This window comes from Gastrolobium bilobum, unplaced genomic scaffold, assembly GCF_033153095.1.
Source record: "Gastrolobium bilobum isolate Gb01-03AN ecotype WA unplaced genomic scaffold, APGP_CSIRO_Gbil_v1 utg8625, whole genome shotgun sequence".
Lineage (NCBI taxonomy): Eukaryota > Viridiplantae > Streptophyta > Magnoliopsida > Fabales > Fabaceae > Gastrolobium > Gastrolobium bilobum.
Window position 1 is genome coordinate 130,125 of NW_026898080.1, and position 17,444 is coordinate 147,568.

General features: G+C 37.6%; 1 protein-coding gene across 2 annotated transcripts; it reads left to right on the top strand.

The window, feature by feature from the left end:
• The first annotated feature begins 11,585 nt into the window (after positions 1-11,585).
• Positions 11,586-15,205, top strand: LOC133312739 (mitochondrial ATP-independent inner membrane protease subunit 1a-like). Of its 2 annotated transcripts, none has more exons than XM_061513992.1 (5): positions 11,586-11,730; positions 11,826-12,044; positions 13,278-13,388; positions 13,821-13,875; positions 14,776-15,205. In XM_061513992.1, the coding sequence occupies exons 1-4, from the start codon at positions 11,608-11,610 to the stop codon at positions 13,872-13,874; spliced, it is 507 nt and encodes a 168-aa protein (XP_061369976.1). In that variant the 5' UTR covers positions 11,586-11,607; the 3' UTR covers position 13,875; positions 14,776-15,205. The 2 variants fall into 2 exon arrangements, with proteins under 2 accessions (XP_061369976.1, XP_061369977.1); XM_061513993.1 differs by having other exon boundaries at positions 11,586-11,697; positions 14,776-15,204.
• Positions 15,206-17,444: the final 2,239 nt, after the last annotated feature.

Sequence of the window (17,444 nt, forward strand, 5' to 3'; positions counted from 1 at the left end):
TTTCGTCCTCCTCTTCCTCTTGAGATGACAGTTCAGATTCTTGTCTCCCTTCTGACCCGTGCAACTGTGCCTCTGCAAGCAGTTGTTCGATTTCTTGGATCCATCTGTCCTTTTCCTCAATTTCAGCATCTCTCGCATCAGTGTAATAATCGTCTTTGGTAGGTTGACCGCGTCCTCTGCCGCCACGACCTCTTCGTCCACGACCATGACCATAACCTCCGTGATTTTCCTGCTCAGCCATCTTTAAGGCAACCTGAGCTTTGATACCAAACGTGGAATATGAAAACGATACTTGATGGTGATTCTATTAACAGCTCTGCTGTCAATGCACATTCCATGACCCATCCTTCTTGGGAACCAATAATGCTGGTACTGCACAAGGACCTAAGCTTTCGCAGATCGCCCCTTTTTTTAGCAATTCTTGTACCTGCTTCTGCAACTCAGCATGTTCTTTGGGACTCATTTTGTAAGCCGCCTTATTTGGAATGGCTGCTCCAGTAACAAAGTCTATATAATGCTGAATATCTCACATAGGCGTTAATATTGGTGGCATCTCCTCTAGCATTACAAAATCTATGCAATCCTTTATATGCCACTACCAATTCCAATCGCTCCTTGGGAAGATATTAGCCTTGATTTTGTACTTGGCCTACCGAGAACACAGCACAACAAAGATTCTGTTATGGTGGTAGTAGATAGGTTCTCTAAGATGGCACATTTTATTCCTTGCAATAAGACTTTTGATGCTTCGCAGGTTGTTAAATTATTTTTGCAGGAAATAGTCAAACTTCATGGTGTCCCAAAAACAATTACATCAGATAGAGATGTGAAGTTTGTGAGTCACTTTTGGCGTACTCTATGGCGACTAATGGGGACCAAATTGCAGTTCAGTTCTTCACACCACCCGCAGACAGAAGGTCAAACATAAGCAGTAAATAGGAGCTTAGGTAACTTGCTGAGGAGCTTAATAGGAAACTGTAAGAACTCGCACCGTTAATTAAGGAATTTAATTAATTAATATTGAGAAAATAGGAAATGATTTCATAATTGACCCTAATAATTACTATGAGGCTTAAATAAATATAGTAAGAGGTTAATAATGTTGAAAGTCGTTTTTCGAAAGAAAAGTGCAGATACCGGTTCTGCTAGTCGGTATAAATGTGTAGCGAAAAAGTATTCCGGAAAATTATAATGAGTGCATGATAATTACTAGAATATTATATAGGACTTGTAAAACGAGTTTGAAGTTAAAATAATGAGAACTGATGCCAGAACTGATACTGGCTTTGGAAAAGCGCGTACCGGAAAGGTGCTCAGAAAAATATGATAAAAATATGATAATTTTTGTAAAATTGAGTAGGTTAAGAATCTTAAGTTTGAGATTAAAATGCTAAGCGTAGCTATTCTTGCTTATACTGTGTGAATTAACTTATTGTGCTTATAAATAGGCTTGTCACAAAAACCTAGGCTGATTTGGTTGCCTTTCTACGTGAGTATTTTGTGTCTTTTAGCATCCTTTGTGCCTCCTCCATTGTCACCCTCATTGTCTTCACTTAAAACCTCCAAGTTATCACCTTTGCTCCTTGTTCCTTCACCATTTTAGTGTGGGTGAGTGAGAGCAAGCTTGTGAGTGAGTGTGGTCTCACTTTCTGAGTGTGTGAGGTTGTTGTTTGGGGTTCTAAGGAGCTGTGTTTCTGAGTTGTGTGAGTGAGGCCTTTGTCTTGCCATTTTGAGCTCCAAGTTGTGAGCTTTGTGGAGAAAGACACCATCTTGAGGTGTCAAATTTGTGGACCCTTGAGTGCTGTGTTGAGGGACTATGTTGGTAGCTCCAAGGAGGAGTCTTTTTCTGAGTTTTCAGAGTTGAGGTATACCATGATCATAGCCTTTGTCATTTTGAGGGTTTAAGCTTGTTTAATCCATTAAAAAGAGGAACTTTAACCATTTGAGTAAAGGAAGGTGTTTTTGGGTTCATAACATGTTGATGATCATCTGTTTAGGGAGTCATTGGACTCCCAATCGCTTTTGGACCTTTAAATTGGGATTATGCAAAAGTTGGCTCGAATTTCTGCATTTTGTCGAGTGAGTATTCGAATACTTTTCGTGGTAGTTAAATACTCCTTGCTGGAGTATTGGAATACTTTTCTGGGAAGAAAAGTATTCGGATACCTTTGAAGAAGTATTCGAATACTGGAAAGTATTCGAATACAGTGAGGTTGGGTATTCGAATACTAAGGTATTCGAATACTGGGGGGAGAAGTATTCGGATACTTTAATGAAAGTAGTCGAATACTTTCTGGAGAGCTGGAGTATTCGAATACTACTCGTGGAGTATTCGAATACTTCCTGCAGAAACAACATATAATGAGTTAAAATGAGTAAGAAAGACCTAATCACTTAATGTAATCTGAGCTATGATTATTGATGATTAATTATGGCATGGGCAGATTGTGATGGTGCTATTTGTGGGCCTTGAGCTTGTGTGGACTCTTGGCATTGGATAGTAGCTTGCAAGGTAAGCTTTCGTGTCCTCGGTTTAGCCATTGTTTGGTTCCACCATGTCTCATGGGGAGATGGTTATATGCATGATGTGTTTTCATGTACTATTTTATTGAAATGCTATGGAGCTGTTAAGTGCAATTGCTGTATGATATTTATGTGGTGTTTACCTTAAAGGGAAGCCATGGGGTGGTCTTTTGGGGGTGGGTACAGCATGGGCTGGTACTATGTGGGTAATAGACATATTCCTGCATTTCTCTGATCAGTAGAATAGTATAACCCACATGACATGATTATCTGCTGCATTGCACTATTTTGGAAATTATATATCTAAATTGCTTTCGAACTTATATTGCACATGTAAGTGAGCTTGGGGTGGAAGATCATTGAGGATCCATTGTCTTACTGAGATTTTTGGTTTAGAGATCTCACCCTACGTTTGGGGAATGCTTATTTCAGGTTCAGGTAATGCTGAGACCTCAGGCGGCAGGAGGCCGGAGCTGAGTTAGATTTTGCTGTTATATTATGCTGACATGTTGGATGCTGGATATGCCTATTGATGTTATGCTTTCAGTTTCATCTATGTTTATGGAGTATTATGTTGAGACTTTGTTGGTTACGCTGTTTATTTAGTGAGCATGGGGAGTGTCCATGACACATAGTCTTGTTTATGTCTTGTTTTATTTGGAGTTGTAATAATGTATCAGGATGTTGTCCGGTTTACGTGATGTAATGTCGTGACTTAGAGACTCACTTTAATTATATTTTGAGGTATTTCAGTTAGCTGTCTTATTGCAATTTACATACAGGCGATGTTTTTATGAAATGGATTAAGTAACCAACTTGGCTAAGTATTATGACTTCATAATTGAAAAGAAAAAGATATTCCGCATTTTTAATTAAGCGCAGCTTAATACGATGTAATGTTAACAAACCGGGTATACACGGGGTGTTACATTTTATGGTATCAGAGCAACGGTTCAAGGGAAAAGCATGTATGTATTGCAATGATTAGGATGTTTGGTTGTGTCTGTCTTGTGTGTTTGCTCCGTTGGATTTTATTATGCTGATGCATATGTTATCACATTGTGTGGGCCTGATCAACTCATAATTTGTGTAACTTGTGCAAAGTCATGGTAAGATCTAGGAGAACACGAGAGACTGTTGAGGGTCAACCCGACCCGGTCCTGGCTGCATTGGCTAAGATGCAGGCGGCCCGACAAGCCGACCAGGAGGCCGTGAGAATGGCAAACCAGGCCATGCTGGACGCCGTCAGAGAGGCGAACAGGAAGGCCACTGAGGACGTGTTGGAGGCCAACCGTCTGGCGAACATGACGATGTTTAGAGTCATGTTGGAGGAGATGAGGACTGGTCCCACTATTGGCCATGTTCCTCCGCCACCACCTCCACCGCCACCACCACCACTGCCACCGCCACCGCCACCACCCAGTCTGCATGATGACTCTCAGAGTCAGATGGGTGATGGCAGTCACTTTGCGGGGCCATGCAGACCGTCCCTGTTTTTGCTGAGGATCGATCGCCGACTTAATGCTTTCCGTAAGCATAAGCCACCTACCTTTGATAGATCCTTTGACCCTGTTGCTGCGGCGCGTTGGCTTCAGGCGCTGGACAAGATTTTTCGGGTTATGCAGTGCACCGATCCGTAGAAGCTGATGTTCGCTACTTACATGCTGGAGGGCGATGCCCACGAGTGGTGGACGAACACTTCTCATATCTACAAGATGCAGGGTTATAGGATGACGTGGCCTTTGTTCCAGGATTTCTTCTTTGGTCAGTACTTTTCGTATGATGCTCAGGAGAGGAAGCAGGGGGAGTTTGACAGGTTGGTTCAGGGCTCGTTGTCTGTTGATGAGTACCTGGCCAAGTTCAACCAGTTGGTGAAGTTTGCGCACTTCAGGATGGCGAGGCCTACTCCTACATACTTGGCTGCTAAGTTCCGCAGGGGACTTAGTGAGGATATTGCTGGTTATCTTGCTGGATCTGCTTCAAGAGACTTTGAGACACTGGTGCAGCAGTGTCGGGACATTGAGGACTTCTGCAACTCGAGTAAGGCCAAGAGGGCCAAGATTGCTGAGACAAAAGGAGCTGAGAGTTCCACTTCCTGGAAAGACAGGAAGTTTGCTGGAAAAGGTAAAGGGAAGCAGTTGGCTGCTAGGCAGGCGCCTAGTCAGTTCAAGGGATATGGGAGGGTTCATCTGGGCCCGTGTGCTACCGGCCATACCATATGTTTCCAGTGTGGCAAGGAGGGCCACTATGCTAGAGAGTGTCCGTTGTCAACGGCGAGAGCTGCAGCAGTTCAGGCAGTTCCACTTCAGATGGTTTCCCTTCCACCTACAGCGGCACCAGATGTGCCACATGCCACGGGGCGAGTTTACACCGTGGATCGGCAGCAGTCGGACCGAGCTCTGAACCTTGTCAGAGGTACTGATACCTTGGGTGAAATTGTTGTTGATGTTTGGTTTGATTTCGGGGATACGCATTCCTTTATTGCAACCCCGATTGTTTTGGGGCTTGAGTTGCCCATGTTTGTGCTTTCTCCATCGTCGCGGTTGATTACCGCCACCGGAGAAAAATGTGTTACTACCACTGTACATCGAGATGTCGTGTTTCAGTGGGATGGCTGTGTGTTCTCGGTAGATCAAGCAGGATTACCGATGGCTAAATTTGGAAATCATCCTTGGCATGGATGGATTGTCCAATAGTTGTGCGATGATTGATTGAGTGGTTGATTGTTGTGCTTAGCGAGTGGTGATGTCTCCGGGTGATTCCACAGCCAGTTCCTCGCCTATTTCATTGTTGCGGGCTAGGAGAGCTGGGTGAGCAGGGACATTGATTATGTCACGTTTGGGAGGTTTGGTGAGTGGGACACAGGAGGATCTCACTGGCATTCCTGTGGTGAGGGGTTCCTCGAGGGGTTTCCTGAGTGTCCGCCACAGAGGGAGATAGAGTTCTCCATAGATCGTTGCCTGGTATGGGCCTATTGCATTAGCTCCATACCGGATGTCGCCACCAGAGTTGGCAGAGTTGAAGTAGTGTTCTGAGGGTCTTTCGGCGAAAGACTTCTTCGACTGAGCGTGTCTCCTTGGGAGCACCGGTCAATTTGTTGTAATGTAAGATGCCTTACGCCATTACTTAAGCGTGATGATGCTCTGTTTGAGGATATGAAATTCTCTTCGGGGAAACTGGGTGTGTGACACTTGGAACTTGTGGCAAGGGCCACGCGCGTTCTTGTATATACAAGTTTTGTGCGTGTACAAGTAGCTTGTGAGTTGAGTGGTCTCCATGATTCTAGGATTTTATGTTGATTATTGATATGCTTCATAAGTAGTTGGCATGTTAACACCAGGGGTAGTGTTAAGCATGAAATGAGTACAATGAATTGGGATAATATATCAATGTTTTTTCACCTTTGACTAACTCTCCATTTTGCAGATACCATGGAAATTGAGGTATACCGTTACTTAGAGTTTTTAGCTATTATTGTTATTGAAATTGGAAATTTTGCAGGTGTACATGAACTAAGGTACGTTACTATGTAAATGAGCTGGTTAACTAACATGTATTGGTGGAATTGAACATGAATATGATTTAACACTTTGAACTGAATAAGAATTCATTTTGGGGGTATTGATTTTATTGCATGTCTTGTTGGGGTAGAGTCATGGAATAGGACCCAACTCACTTGTGTGTTGTGTTGTTTGAGTGTGTGGGATAGGTCACCTCTATTGAGGGAATGACTGAGGATCCCAGATAATCGGATGACGTCGTGACGTCATTGTGAAATTTTGAATTTTGGCAGTGACTTCCTTGTTTGTGGGTGCACTTCTCGAGATGGAGTTTGTGAGAGTCTAGAACGAGCATGTGGAGAAGAACCAGGACGGTGTCTTGGTTTGAGATGGGGCATTGTTGCCGAGTGCCCTATTGTTGTGATGCCCAAGGATGGTGATCGAACACCAGAAGCCGTGGATGAGCTTCAACTTCTTGAAGTACCGCAGGGGAAGTGAAAAAGTATTTCCATGGACTTCGTTGTGAGTTTGCCGAAGACTTAGGCTGACTGTGACTCATTTGGGTCTTTGTGGACAGATTGTCTAAGTCTGTCCACTTTCTTTCAGTAAGGGTGAGCACATGTTTGTGAAACTTTCACTATCACTGGTGTTGTGCGGGAACTCGGAGTGAGGAAACTGAGCCCGTGATTCTTTGGGCCATACTAGTTACGTGGTAGAATAGGACGTGTTGTCTACCGGTTTTCCTTATCTCTGAACCTGACCAACACTCACGACGTGTTTTACGTGTCTCGACTTTGCAAGTTTGTAGCGAATCCTTCGCACGTGGTGCAACCGAATGTTGTGGAGGTTCGGGAGAACTTGAAAACTCTCGTCGGACCACTCAAATTTCTCGATCGTGGCGAGAAGCAGCAAAGGAGCGAGATCGTTTCGATGGTCAGAGAACGTTGAACAGGAAGAATTTCTGAAGGGAAATTCTGGAAGCGAGAGGACGAACTTCTCCGACAGTATCCCGCGCTTCGGGACATGTATGTTTTCTGATTTTGAGGACAAAATCCTAAAAAGGTGGGGTGAATGTAAGAACCCGCACCGTTAATTAAGGAATTTAATTAATTAATATTGAGAAAATAGGAAATGATTTCATAATTGACCCTAATAATTATTATGAGGCTTAAATAAATATAGTAAGAGGTTAATAATGCTGAAAGTCGCTTTTCGGAAGAAAAGTGCAGATACCGGTTCTGCTAGTCGGTATAAATGCGTACTAAAAAAGTATCCCGGAAAATTATAATGAGTGCATGACAATTACTAGAATATTATATAGGACTTGTAAAATGAGTTCAAGTTAAAATAATGAGAACTGGTGTCAGAACTGATACTGGCTATGGAAAAGCGCCTACCGGAAAGGTGCTCAGAAAAATATGATAAAAATATGATAATTCTTGTAAAATTGAGTAGGTTAAGAATCTTAAGTTTGGGATTAAAATACTAAGCGTAGCTATTTTTGCTTATACTGTGTGAATTAACTTATTGTGCCTATAAATAGGCTTGTCACAAAAACTTAGGCTGATTTGGTTGCCTTTCTACGTGAGTATTTTGTGTCTTTCAGCAGCCTTTGTGCCTCCTCCATTGTCACCCTCATTGTCTTCACTTAAAACCTCCAAGTTATCACCTTTGCTCCTTGTTCCTTCACCATTTTAGTGAGGGTGAGTGAGAGCAAGCTTGTGAGTGAGTGTGGTCTCACTTTTTGAGTGTGTGAGGTTGTTGTTTGGGGTTCTAAGGAGCTGTGTTTCTGAGTTGTGTGAGTGAGGCCTTTGTCTTGCCATTTTGAGCTCCAAGTTGTGAGCTTTGTGGAGAAAGACACCATCTTGAGGTGTCAAATTCGTGGACCCTTGAGTGCTGTGTTGAGGGACTGTGTTGGTAGCTCCAAGGAGGAGTCTTTTTCTGAGTTTTCGGAGTTGAGGTATACCATGATCATAGCCTTTGTCATTTTGAGGGTTTAAGCTTGTTTAATCCATTAAAAAGAGGAACTTTAACCATTTGAGTAAAGGAAGGTGTTTTTGGGTTCATAACATGTTGGTGACCATCTGTTTAGGGAGTCATTGGACTCTCAATCGCTTTTGGACCTTTAAATTGGGATTATGCAGAAGTTGGCTAGAATTTCTGCATTTTGTCGAGTGAGTATTCGAATACTTTTCGTGTAGTATTCGAATACTTGTTCATGGTAGTCGAATACTCCTTGCTGGAGTATTGAAATACTTTTCTGGGAAGAAAAGTATTCGGATACCTTTGAAGAAGTATTCGAATACTGGAAAGTATTTGAATACAGTGAGGTTGGGTATTCGAACACTGAGGTATTCGGATACTGGGGGGAGAAGTATTCAGATACTTTAATGAAAGTAGTCGAATACTTTCTGGAGAGCTGGAGTATTCGAATACTACTCGTGGAGTATTCGAATACTTCCTGCAGAAACAACATATAATGAGTTAAAATGAGTAAGAAAGACCTAATCACTTAATGTAATCTGAGCTATGATTATTGATGATTAATTATGGCATAGGCAGATTATGATTGTGCTGTTTGTGGGCCTTGAGCTTGTGTGGACTCTTGGCATTGGATAATAGCTTGCAAGGTAAGCTTTCGTGTCCTCGGTTTAGCCATTGTTTGGTTCCACCATGTCCCATGGGGGGATGATTATATGCATGATGTGTTTTCATATACTGTTTTATTGAAATGCTATAGAGCTGTTAAGTGCAATTGCTGTATGATATTTATGTGGTGTTTACCTTAAAGGGAAGCCATGGGTGGTCCTTTGGGGGTGGGTACAGCATGGGTTGATACAGCATGGGCTGGTACTGTGTGGGTAATAGACGTATTCCTGCATTTATCTGATCAGTAGAATAGTATAACCCACATGACATGATTATTTGCTGCATTGCACTATTTTGGAAATTATATTGCTAAATTGCTTTCGAACTTATATTGCACATGTAAGTGAGCTTGGGGTGGAAGATCCTTGAGGACCCCTTGTCTTACTGAGATTTCTGGTTTAGAGATCTCACCCCACGTTTGGGGAATGCTTATTTCAGGTTCAGGTAATGCTGAGACCTCAGGCGGCAGGAGGCCGGAGCTGAGTTAGATTTTGCTGTTATATTATGCTGACATGTTGGATGCTGGACATGCCTTTTGATGTTATGCTTTCAGTTTCATCTATGTTTATGGAGTATTATGTTGAGACTTTGTTGGTTACACTGTTTATTTGGTGAGCATGGGGAGTGTCCATGACACATAGTCTTGTTTATGTCTTGTTTTATTTGGAGTTGTAATAATGTATCAGGATGTTGTCCGGTTTACGTGATGTAATGCCGTGACTTAGAGACTCACTTTAATTATATTTTGAGGTATTTCAGTTAGCTGTCTTATTGCAATTTACATACAGGCGATGTTTTTATGAAATGGATTAAGTAACCAACTTGGCTAAGTATTATGACTTCATAATTGAAAAGAAAAAGATATTCCGCATTTTTAATTAAGCGCAGCTTAATACGATGTAATGTTAACAAACCGGGTATATACGGGGTGTTACAAAAACAATCCCAAACATTGGGATTTGGTACTACCACAGGCAGAATTTGCCTAGAACAGGTCCCAGCACCGCACTACTGGCAAGAGTCCTTTTGAGATTGTCTATGGGCATTCTCCAATTACACCAGTAGAACTATCACCTTTGCCAATTCGGAAATATTTTAGCTCCGATGCAGAGGAACATGCTAAGCACATCAAGGAACTCCACTCTCAAGTTCACAGTCAAATTCAGAAACAGAATGAGAAATACAAGCAACGGGTAGACAAGCATAGGAAGCAATTGATCTTCAAGGAAGGAGATCTAGTATGGATTCACTTGCGCAAAGAACGTTTTCCTGCCAAACGCTCTGGCAAGTTGCAACTCCAAGCTGATGGTCCTTTTAGAATCCTTGAGAAAATCAAAGACAATGCATATAAGGTTGAGTTACCAGGGCAGTATAATGTGGCTGGCACTTTTAATGTTGCAGATTTATCCCCATACTGTGCTGAAGATGAAGGTGACATGGCAGATGAAGACAACGTAGATTCGAGGACGAATCTTCTCTTAGTAGGGGAGGATGATACACTTGAGTCACCATAAGCCATCATAGTTGTCATTTAGAAGGGTTTTAAGACTTTTTATGAATTTTAATAATTGCAGACGTTTCAGTTTCCATGACTTTATGTTTGGTTTATGATTATTTCTGTTTTGAGTCAGTTTTATTTCTGTTTTGTGTCAATTTTAAGACCATTAATAGTTCTTTATTGTTGTTTACTTTCTGTATTGCCTGATTAAAAAGGCTTGTAGAAGGATGTGAAAGGAGAGACTTTTGATTGTTGAAGAATAATAATATAGCATAACACTTCTGATTTTTTCTAAAAGCCTATTTTTCCTATAATTCTGCATCAGGTATACTATTGAGCTTGTAAACTCATCATTTCTTCTCTTATCCATGTTCATCGTTATCATCATCATCTGCGGTATCCTAGCACTAGAAATTCTTTTCAAATTTTTAGTAGTTGTAAACATAACCCTTCATTATGCAAATTGTATCATCTGATCAATTTGTTTTTCATGCAAAAAGAAAAAACGCTCCATTAAATAATACAATTACATTAGCGTATTGTTGACAAATGTTACATTTACTGTTGACTTTTTCTCCAAAGTCCAGATAGCGCTAATATTATTATCAATTTGGGCAACAGCAAGTGGGGAAAAAATTCACCAATAAATTAAAGTTGAGAATGATTTCTTTGTAGCAAAATATTGGACCGTTTGGCTGAAAGCCTTTAATTTGGTTTCAAGGTTTTAGTGATGTGAATTATTGATTTGTTATATTTGGAATAAGACACTGGTATAACCTAATTCACAGTTCAGAATTATTGCAAATCAAATCAAATCCTATTTTATTATTTAATTCAATTTTTTTTTTTTGGCATCCTAATTCATTTTTAAACTATGATATCTTTAATCTCAAACTTTTAAGTTCTAACATTATATCACTAAAAAGTTAATGATAAAAACTCTATTCATCTCTTAGCTGTATTATTTTAGAGAATAACATCTGTCATTTTAAAAGATGTAAACTTATATTATTTTAGATCGTAATCGTTGATTTCTGTCCATCAACGGTTATAATTTATTGGATCAAAATTATTAATTAATTAATAATAAATTTGACCCATTAAATTTGATCCAATAGATTATAACCATTTATGGACGGAAATTAACGATTAAGATCTAAAATAATATAAAGTTATATCCTCTAAAAAAATATGTTTTTCCCATCATTTTAATCTCTTATAATTAATTTTTACAATTTAGTTACTCATTCACAAAAAAGAACTATATCAATTAAATCTTCAATTCATTATGCGAATTCAATACAAATGTTAATTATGGACGGGTTTAAATCAAAAGAAAAAAATTAGTTACTAACAAAACAAGTTTTTTTTTTTTTTTAATTACTAACAAACATAATTTTATATACACAGTCTCTCTCATGAGAGAGAGAGAGAGAGATGAGTTTTGTGAGTTACATTGCACAATGGAGAAGCGTAGCGAAGAAAGTGTTGGATCGCACAGGCAAAGCCGTGAAGTTCATATCCGGTGTTCACTTCACTTACTACTACCTCTTCTCCCCAGTTGTGGCATTCCATACAAAGATTCTTGCTTTATTCTTCCTCTTGGTGATTTTTCAATACCCTTTTAACTCAATTGGTGAATCCTCTGCTTGCAGGGATATGGGGATAGCATGCTCCCCACCTTCACTTCCGGCGACGTCGTTCTCGTTGAAAAAATCTCTCCGAGAGTCGGGAACCTCCGTCATGGAGACGTGGTTTCTCTTTTGTCCCATTTGGATCCTAATAAGCACCTTGGGAAGCGCATCGTGGCCATGGAAGGGGACACTGTCACTTACTTTGATCCTTTGCACGCTGATGCTACTAAAACTGTAGTGGTGTGTGTGCTTAATGGTTTTTTTTCTTGTTTTGCTCTTATTGCAAAATTAATTCCTTTTTTTTTGTCTTGATTATATTTTTTGTGGTACATGATTGTGAAAATATGCCTACTTGATAGCTTTTTCATGTTAGATAAGAAAATATGAAAATTAAACTTATTGCGAAATTATTATTATTTTTCCTGAATATAGATGGAATGTTTTTAGTGTATGAGTAAATAATTGGGAAAAAGTACTCACTTGATTGTTCTATCTTTTTTAATTTTATGTTTTATCAACAGATTACTCGTATATTATGTCCCATTTAGACTCATTTTCTATGAAAGAATATGCTGAACGAAAAGAATGATTAGAGCAATTTCCTACTTCCACATATATAGAATAGAAGGTACAGTTTCATATCAGGTTTTTTCATATTAGGTAATTTGTAAGGTGCCACATAGCGGCCCCGTTTATTATTTCAAATTAGTCTTGATGGTATGCATTTGTCTGTTTTGCCCACTTTGTCATCCTCATCATTTTTTGGTAACAGTTGTAGTAAAAGATGAGTTATTTGCTTATAATGACTGGTTTTGTTACTTGAAATTTGACTATGCTTTCAGCTAGTATGATTATTTATTTCTCTTAAACTAATTCTTAGAATGTAATCTTTTTTAGAATGCAATACTTAATTACTTGTGTTTACTATGATCCATGTCATTTTGATCAGAGTATCATTCCAATCCGTTTCCCTTTGCTGAATTTTAACACATTCTAAAATCACTCTCTATTGAACCCCAATTAGTGATGGTATAAGTGAAGACAATTCTTGTATGTAGCCTTATCCTTGCATTGCAAAAATGCTATTTTCCGGATTCGAACCTGTGGCCTTTCAATTACAAAAGAGCAATTTTATCACTGCTTTAGGCTCATCCTCTTAGTTCTAACACATTATAATTTATTATTAAATTTTTATAAAAAAATTAGCTATTAACTTTGTTATCTTATATTTTCCCGTGCTCTCTCTTAGTTCTAACACATTATAATTTATTATTAAATTTTTTTATAAAAAAATTAGCTATTAACTTTGTTATCTTATATTTTCCCGTGCTCTCTTTCTCTCCTTCTTTCTCTGCTTGGAATTTATCTTTTGCAGGTTTCTTAGCTTTCTCTCCATTCATTAATTATTATTATTATTATTATTATTATTATTATTATTGGTGCTGCTCAACTTATTATATCTTTTATCCGTAGGTGCCAAAGGGGCATGTTTGGATTGAAGGTGATAACACACGAGAATCCTTTGATTCACGGGCTTTTGGTCCTGTTCCATATGGTCTTATAAATGGAAAATATTTTTTACGGGTAACTGTTGTGCCTCATATTATATTCTTCTGTTTTTTAAGTATTGGTTCATTAGATTTCTCATCTTCATGTAGTTCAATACTATTTCTCATTAAGAACTTAAGAGTGAGATAGGATTGTAATGGTACTGTTATATTAATATATTACTATTGATTCTAATACATGTATTTGGAAACATCTACTGATTCTATAATTATAAGGCTAATGCATAAGGCAACTGCAGATATTCGTTGCTGATTCATGCTTTAGTTTTACTAATATTCTTGCTTTTATATGGATTTTGTCCACCCCAATTAGTAGGGATAAATGTGATGTTGATGTTGATTTCTTAATTGAAAAAAGTTCATCTTAGTTAAACACTTGTGCAAAATAGTTCTATTTGATGATTTGCAATCTTGTATTAAAGATATTTCGAATGCCGTATGTTATTAGGTTTGGCCACTCAACAGCTTTGGACTGGTAGAAAAAAAAAGATATTTTAAATAAGGTACTGTACTTTCAATTCTGTGTTTTTTCTGCTTTTGCCTTTTGCTTAAAACACTTATTCCAGACTCGAAATGGACATTATAAGCTAGACTATAGAATATTAGTGTATTATTTGAATTAATGCTTAATTATTAGATTTAAAATTTCCGGATTTTATGCCTATGAATGCGTATATTGGGATGTTTAAATTCTCTACGTCTCTTTTCATTATGTAAGGCAACACATTTTTTGCAAATATAAAGACTGGATTGGTGTGGTTATGGAATTTGGTGTGAACAAAACATCATTTTACGTCATTTTTTCCTCTCTCTTTCCATCAAAGGCTATGAATAATCATATGGGTTAACGGACAATTGCTTTTTTAAAAATAAAATAAAAATAATAAGGTTGAGTCTGTAATCTACAAAACATGAAATCTGATTATCGAATATCAGGTGATTGTAATTCAGAGGAAAAAGGGACATATATGAAAACTTATCCGAACAGAAGCAGTATTCTTATAAGATATCTCAATTTGCATGACATGTTGAAAGGTGTGATAATCTAGCTACTTTTTAAATCATAACATTGCTTGGCTGGCATAAAAACCAATGCCGTATATAATCTCGGTTAACAACTCAGCAACCCAAATTTTTTTATAAAGGAATCTAGTCCACCCAGTTGATGCTTTTTTATCTGCAGTACATGCATAGAGAATTTCCACATCCTTCTATGAAGGCATACTATTGGTACTAATTTCTAGTCCAAGTGCTAATTATTGTCTGCTTGGGCCACTTGAGAGGAACCAAAATTGCACATATGCAATGATTCCCTTGTTTATATGGGTATTGGAATAATTTCTTGTGTTTTTATCTATTTTTGAGTTATGGAGGTTGACATCTTTCGTTTGACAATTGAACAGTGCTTATGGTCAGTCATCCTGTGAAATGTATTAAATTGTACTTGTATGGAGCTTCAGTGATTTTCATGAAGGTGGCTGTTTGCAAGGGAAACATCTGTAGAAGGAGCATGGTCCCTATTGGCAACATAGGGCACATGTTGTGGGATGTGAATAATGTGCTGTAAAAGAACAGGGCGAGCACTTATATGCACAATAATTGGTTAGGAATCAAGCATTTTACTCATTGTTGTTTTATATAATAAAATTATATGCAGGGTAGGCATTTTTTGTTTTTCCTTTTCCCAGTATCAATTCATACCCTGAAAATTATAGACTTGAGATTCAAAGAAGTACTTAATCTATTTTTGTCTTTCAGTAAGATTATTTCATTTGTCAGGCTGAATGTTGTTTATATGATTTAAGATCATATTGATTTGTAGCGGCGAATGTAAGCTCTGGCAATGAGGGTTGTCATGGCCTAACTCTATTAAGGTGAAGGTTTATGAAGAATTTTATATATCTAACATATTTCCCAATGCAAGAGTAGTATGGAAAATGCATAAGCTCATTTTATCTTGTATTAAGATAATAATTATTTTGTGTAGAAGATTGAGGGGATGGTGGGTAGCAGAGGATCTAACTCTAGTGATAGAGGTTGTGGTACCGCGTGAGAGGAGTTTTGGATTTTAGAAAACTCATAAGCAAAATAGTGAAGCAATGAGACAAGGTCAAGGCAGATGTTATTACTATTACTTTATTAAAGACTAACACTTATATTGTTAGTGAGGGTTTACAAATGTTTATATATAATTTTGGTATACTATGTCGGGGATCAAGGGCCTTTGAGAGAACTGGGCGTAGCCGCAGATGGATTAGGAAGAATAATCCTTACTTGTGCTTGCCAATTGAGATGCCTACTAACCAATATTAAAGTTCATTTGGCAACTCTTAATCCCTACTTATCAAGTTTTACTTATTCCAACGTTTCTTTCATTTATGTTTATCAGCTTTTGTTTTGTATCCCAGCTTCTTTTTTTCATGTGCCATTGGTTTTTGTTGTTAAGAGTACCCTTCTTACCTTCAATAATGGGTTGATGATAACCATTCACGATGCTCCTATTTCCTTTCAAAATCCTTCATCTGCTTGGTCGTCTTGATTGGCAGAAAACAAAAATAGAAAAAGGAGTCTGAGTGCCAGAAATCATGATTCATATGGTCAACAACTACGGAAAGTGTTTGTGTTGAAAGGAATTCATTCAAAAATTAATTGATCAAATCACAAAGGTCGGCAAAAACCCATTATAGAAAAAATTAATTTTAGTTAATTATTGACATGGATATCGTTCTCTTGGCACAACTATGATTTTTGAAGCAATTTGGTTTGTTTACTGTTTGCTTGATCTAACATTTGCAATAAGGCATTTGTTTCATTCATGGTGAATACCAGACACATTTAGGCACGCACATATTTTTGATCAAATTTTACTTCTATCTTATTTCTTGTAAGTTGTATCAAATTGAGAGCCTAAATATTCATAGCATAATACTTATAAAACAAAAGATATGTTGTAGGCTAACTTAATGCAAGCTATTTCATACCCTCATATTTTGTTAAACAAGAATTCATTTTTGGTAGAAGTAATTTTTGCTATGAAAAAAAATGATGTAACAATCACCCTTGGAATTGGTCCAAACCGTATAACAGAATTCTTGCCTACATAAAAATGTCAAACTAGTGATAAAAAAAAATAAATTAAAATAAAATACAAATTGAAGTCTGCAGAGGATGAGCAACGATATATACAAGAAACCAGGAGACATGAAGTTAAGAAGAGCTGAAACACTCTTGACAATCTTCAGCATTCCACTCTTAGCAATATGGATTGATCTGATCAGGATATTTGTATGGACACCAGAGAAATCTTCTCAATTTATCTGTCAATGTAAAAATTTGAAAATTTTCCCTCAAAATAAAATTGCAAAACCCAAAAAAAGAAAAGAAACTACCGCTTGTTGGGAAGATTATAGTCATAGATATCTAAATATTAAAGAATTAATTAACTGAGATTAGAACTTGTAAAAGGGTTTTCTTAGTAAGCAAATACAATCAACCAAGTAACACCTGTTAGCCTGTCTAAACCTATTAAATATTCAACAATTAAATGAATAAATAAAATAATATTATTTTATTATTCAAAATTATTAAATAATAACTTTATTTATTATATTTTAAATAAATATTATGATATAAGCCGTCCTGTAGACTTATAGGCCCGACATGTACAAAAAAAGCCTATGGCCTGTTTTCTAAATAGGATTTTTTAAAAACCTAGGCCTATTCTATTTTACTACTTATAATAAGTCAAGTATGACCTAATATAGGCTAGACCATAGGTCCCTGTAGGCCGACCTAACTCATTTACACCCCTAAATATATGTCAACAAGTTTGAGAGATTGGGGACGTCTTCGGCAGTTGTATTTATTTATTTTTGGCCAAAGACTACTAAGATTTGGAAAAATCTTTCTACGCCACTATTCACTTGTGAATCCAATTTTTTTAAATTAATTTTTTTCATTTATGAATTGAGAAATGTGATTTAAAAGTCTTGTAATTAAAATCGGGAAAAGCTAATAATAAAAAAGTAGTATTATAAAAAGTGTAATAGTTTAGGCCTGTTACCTTAAAGAA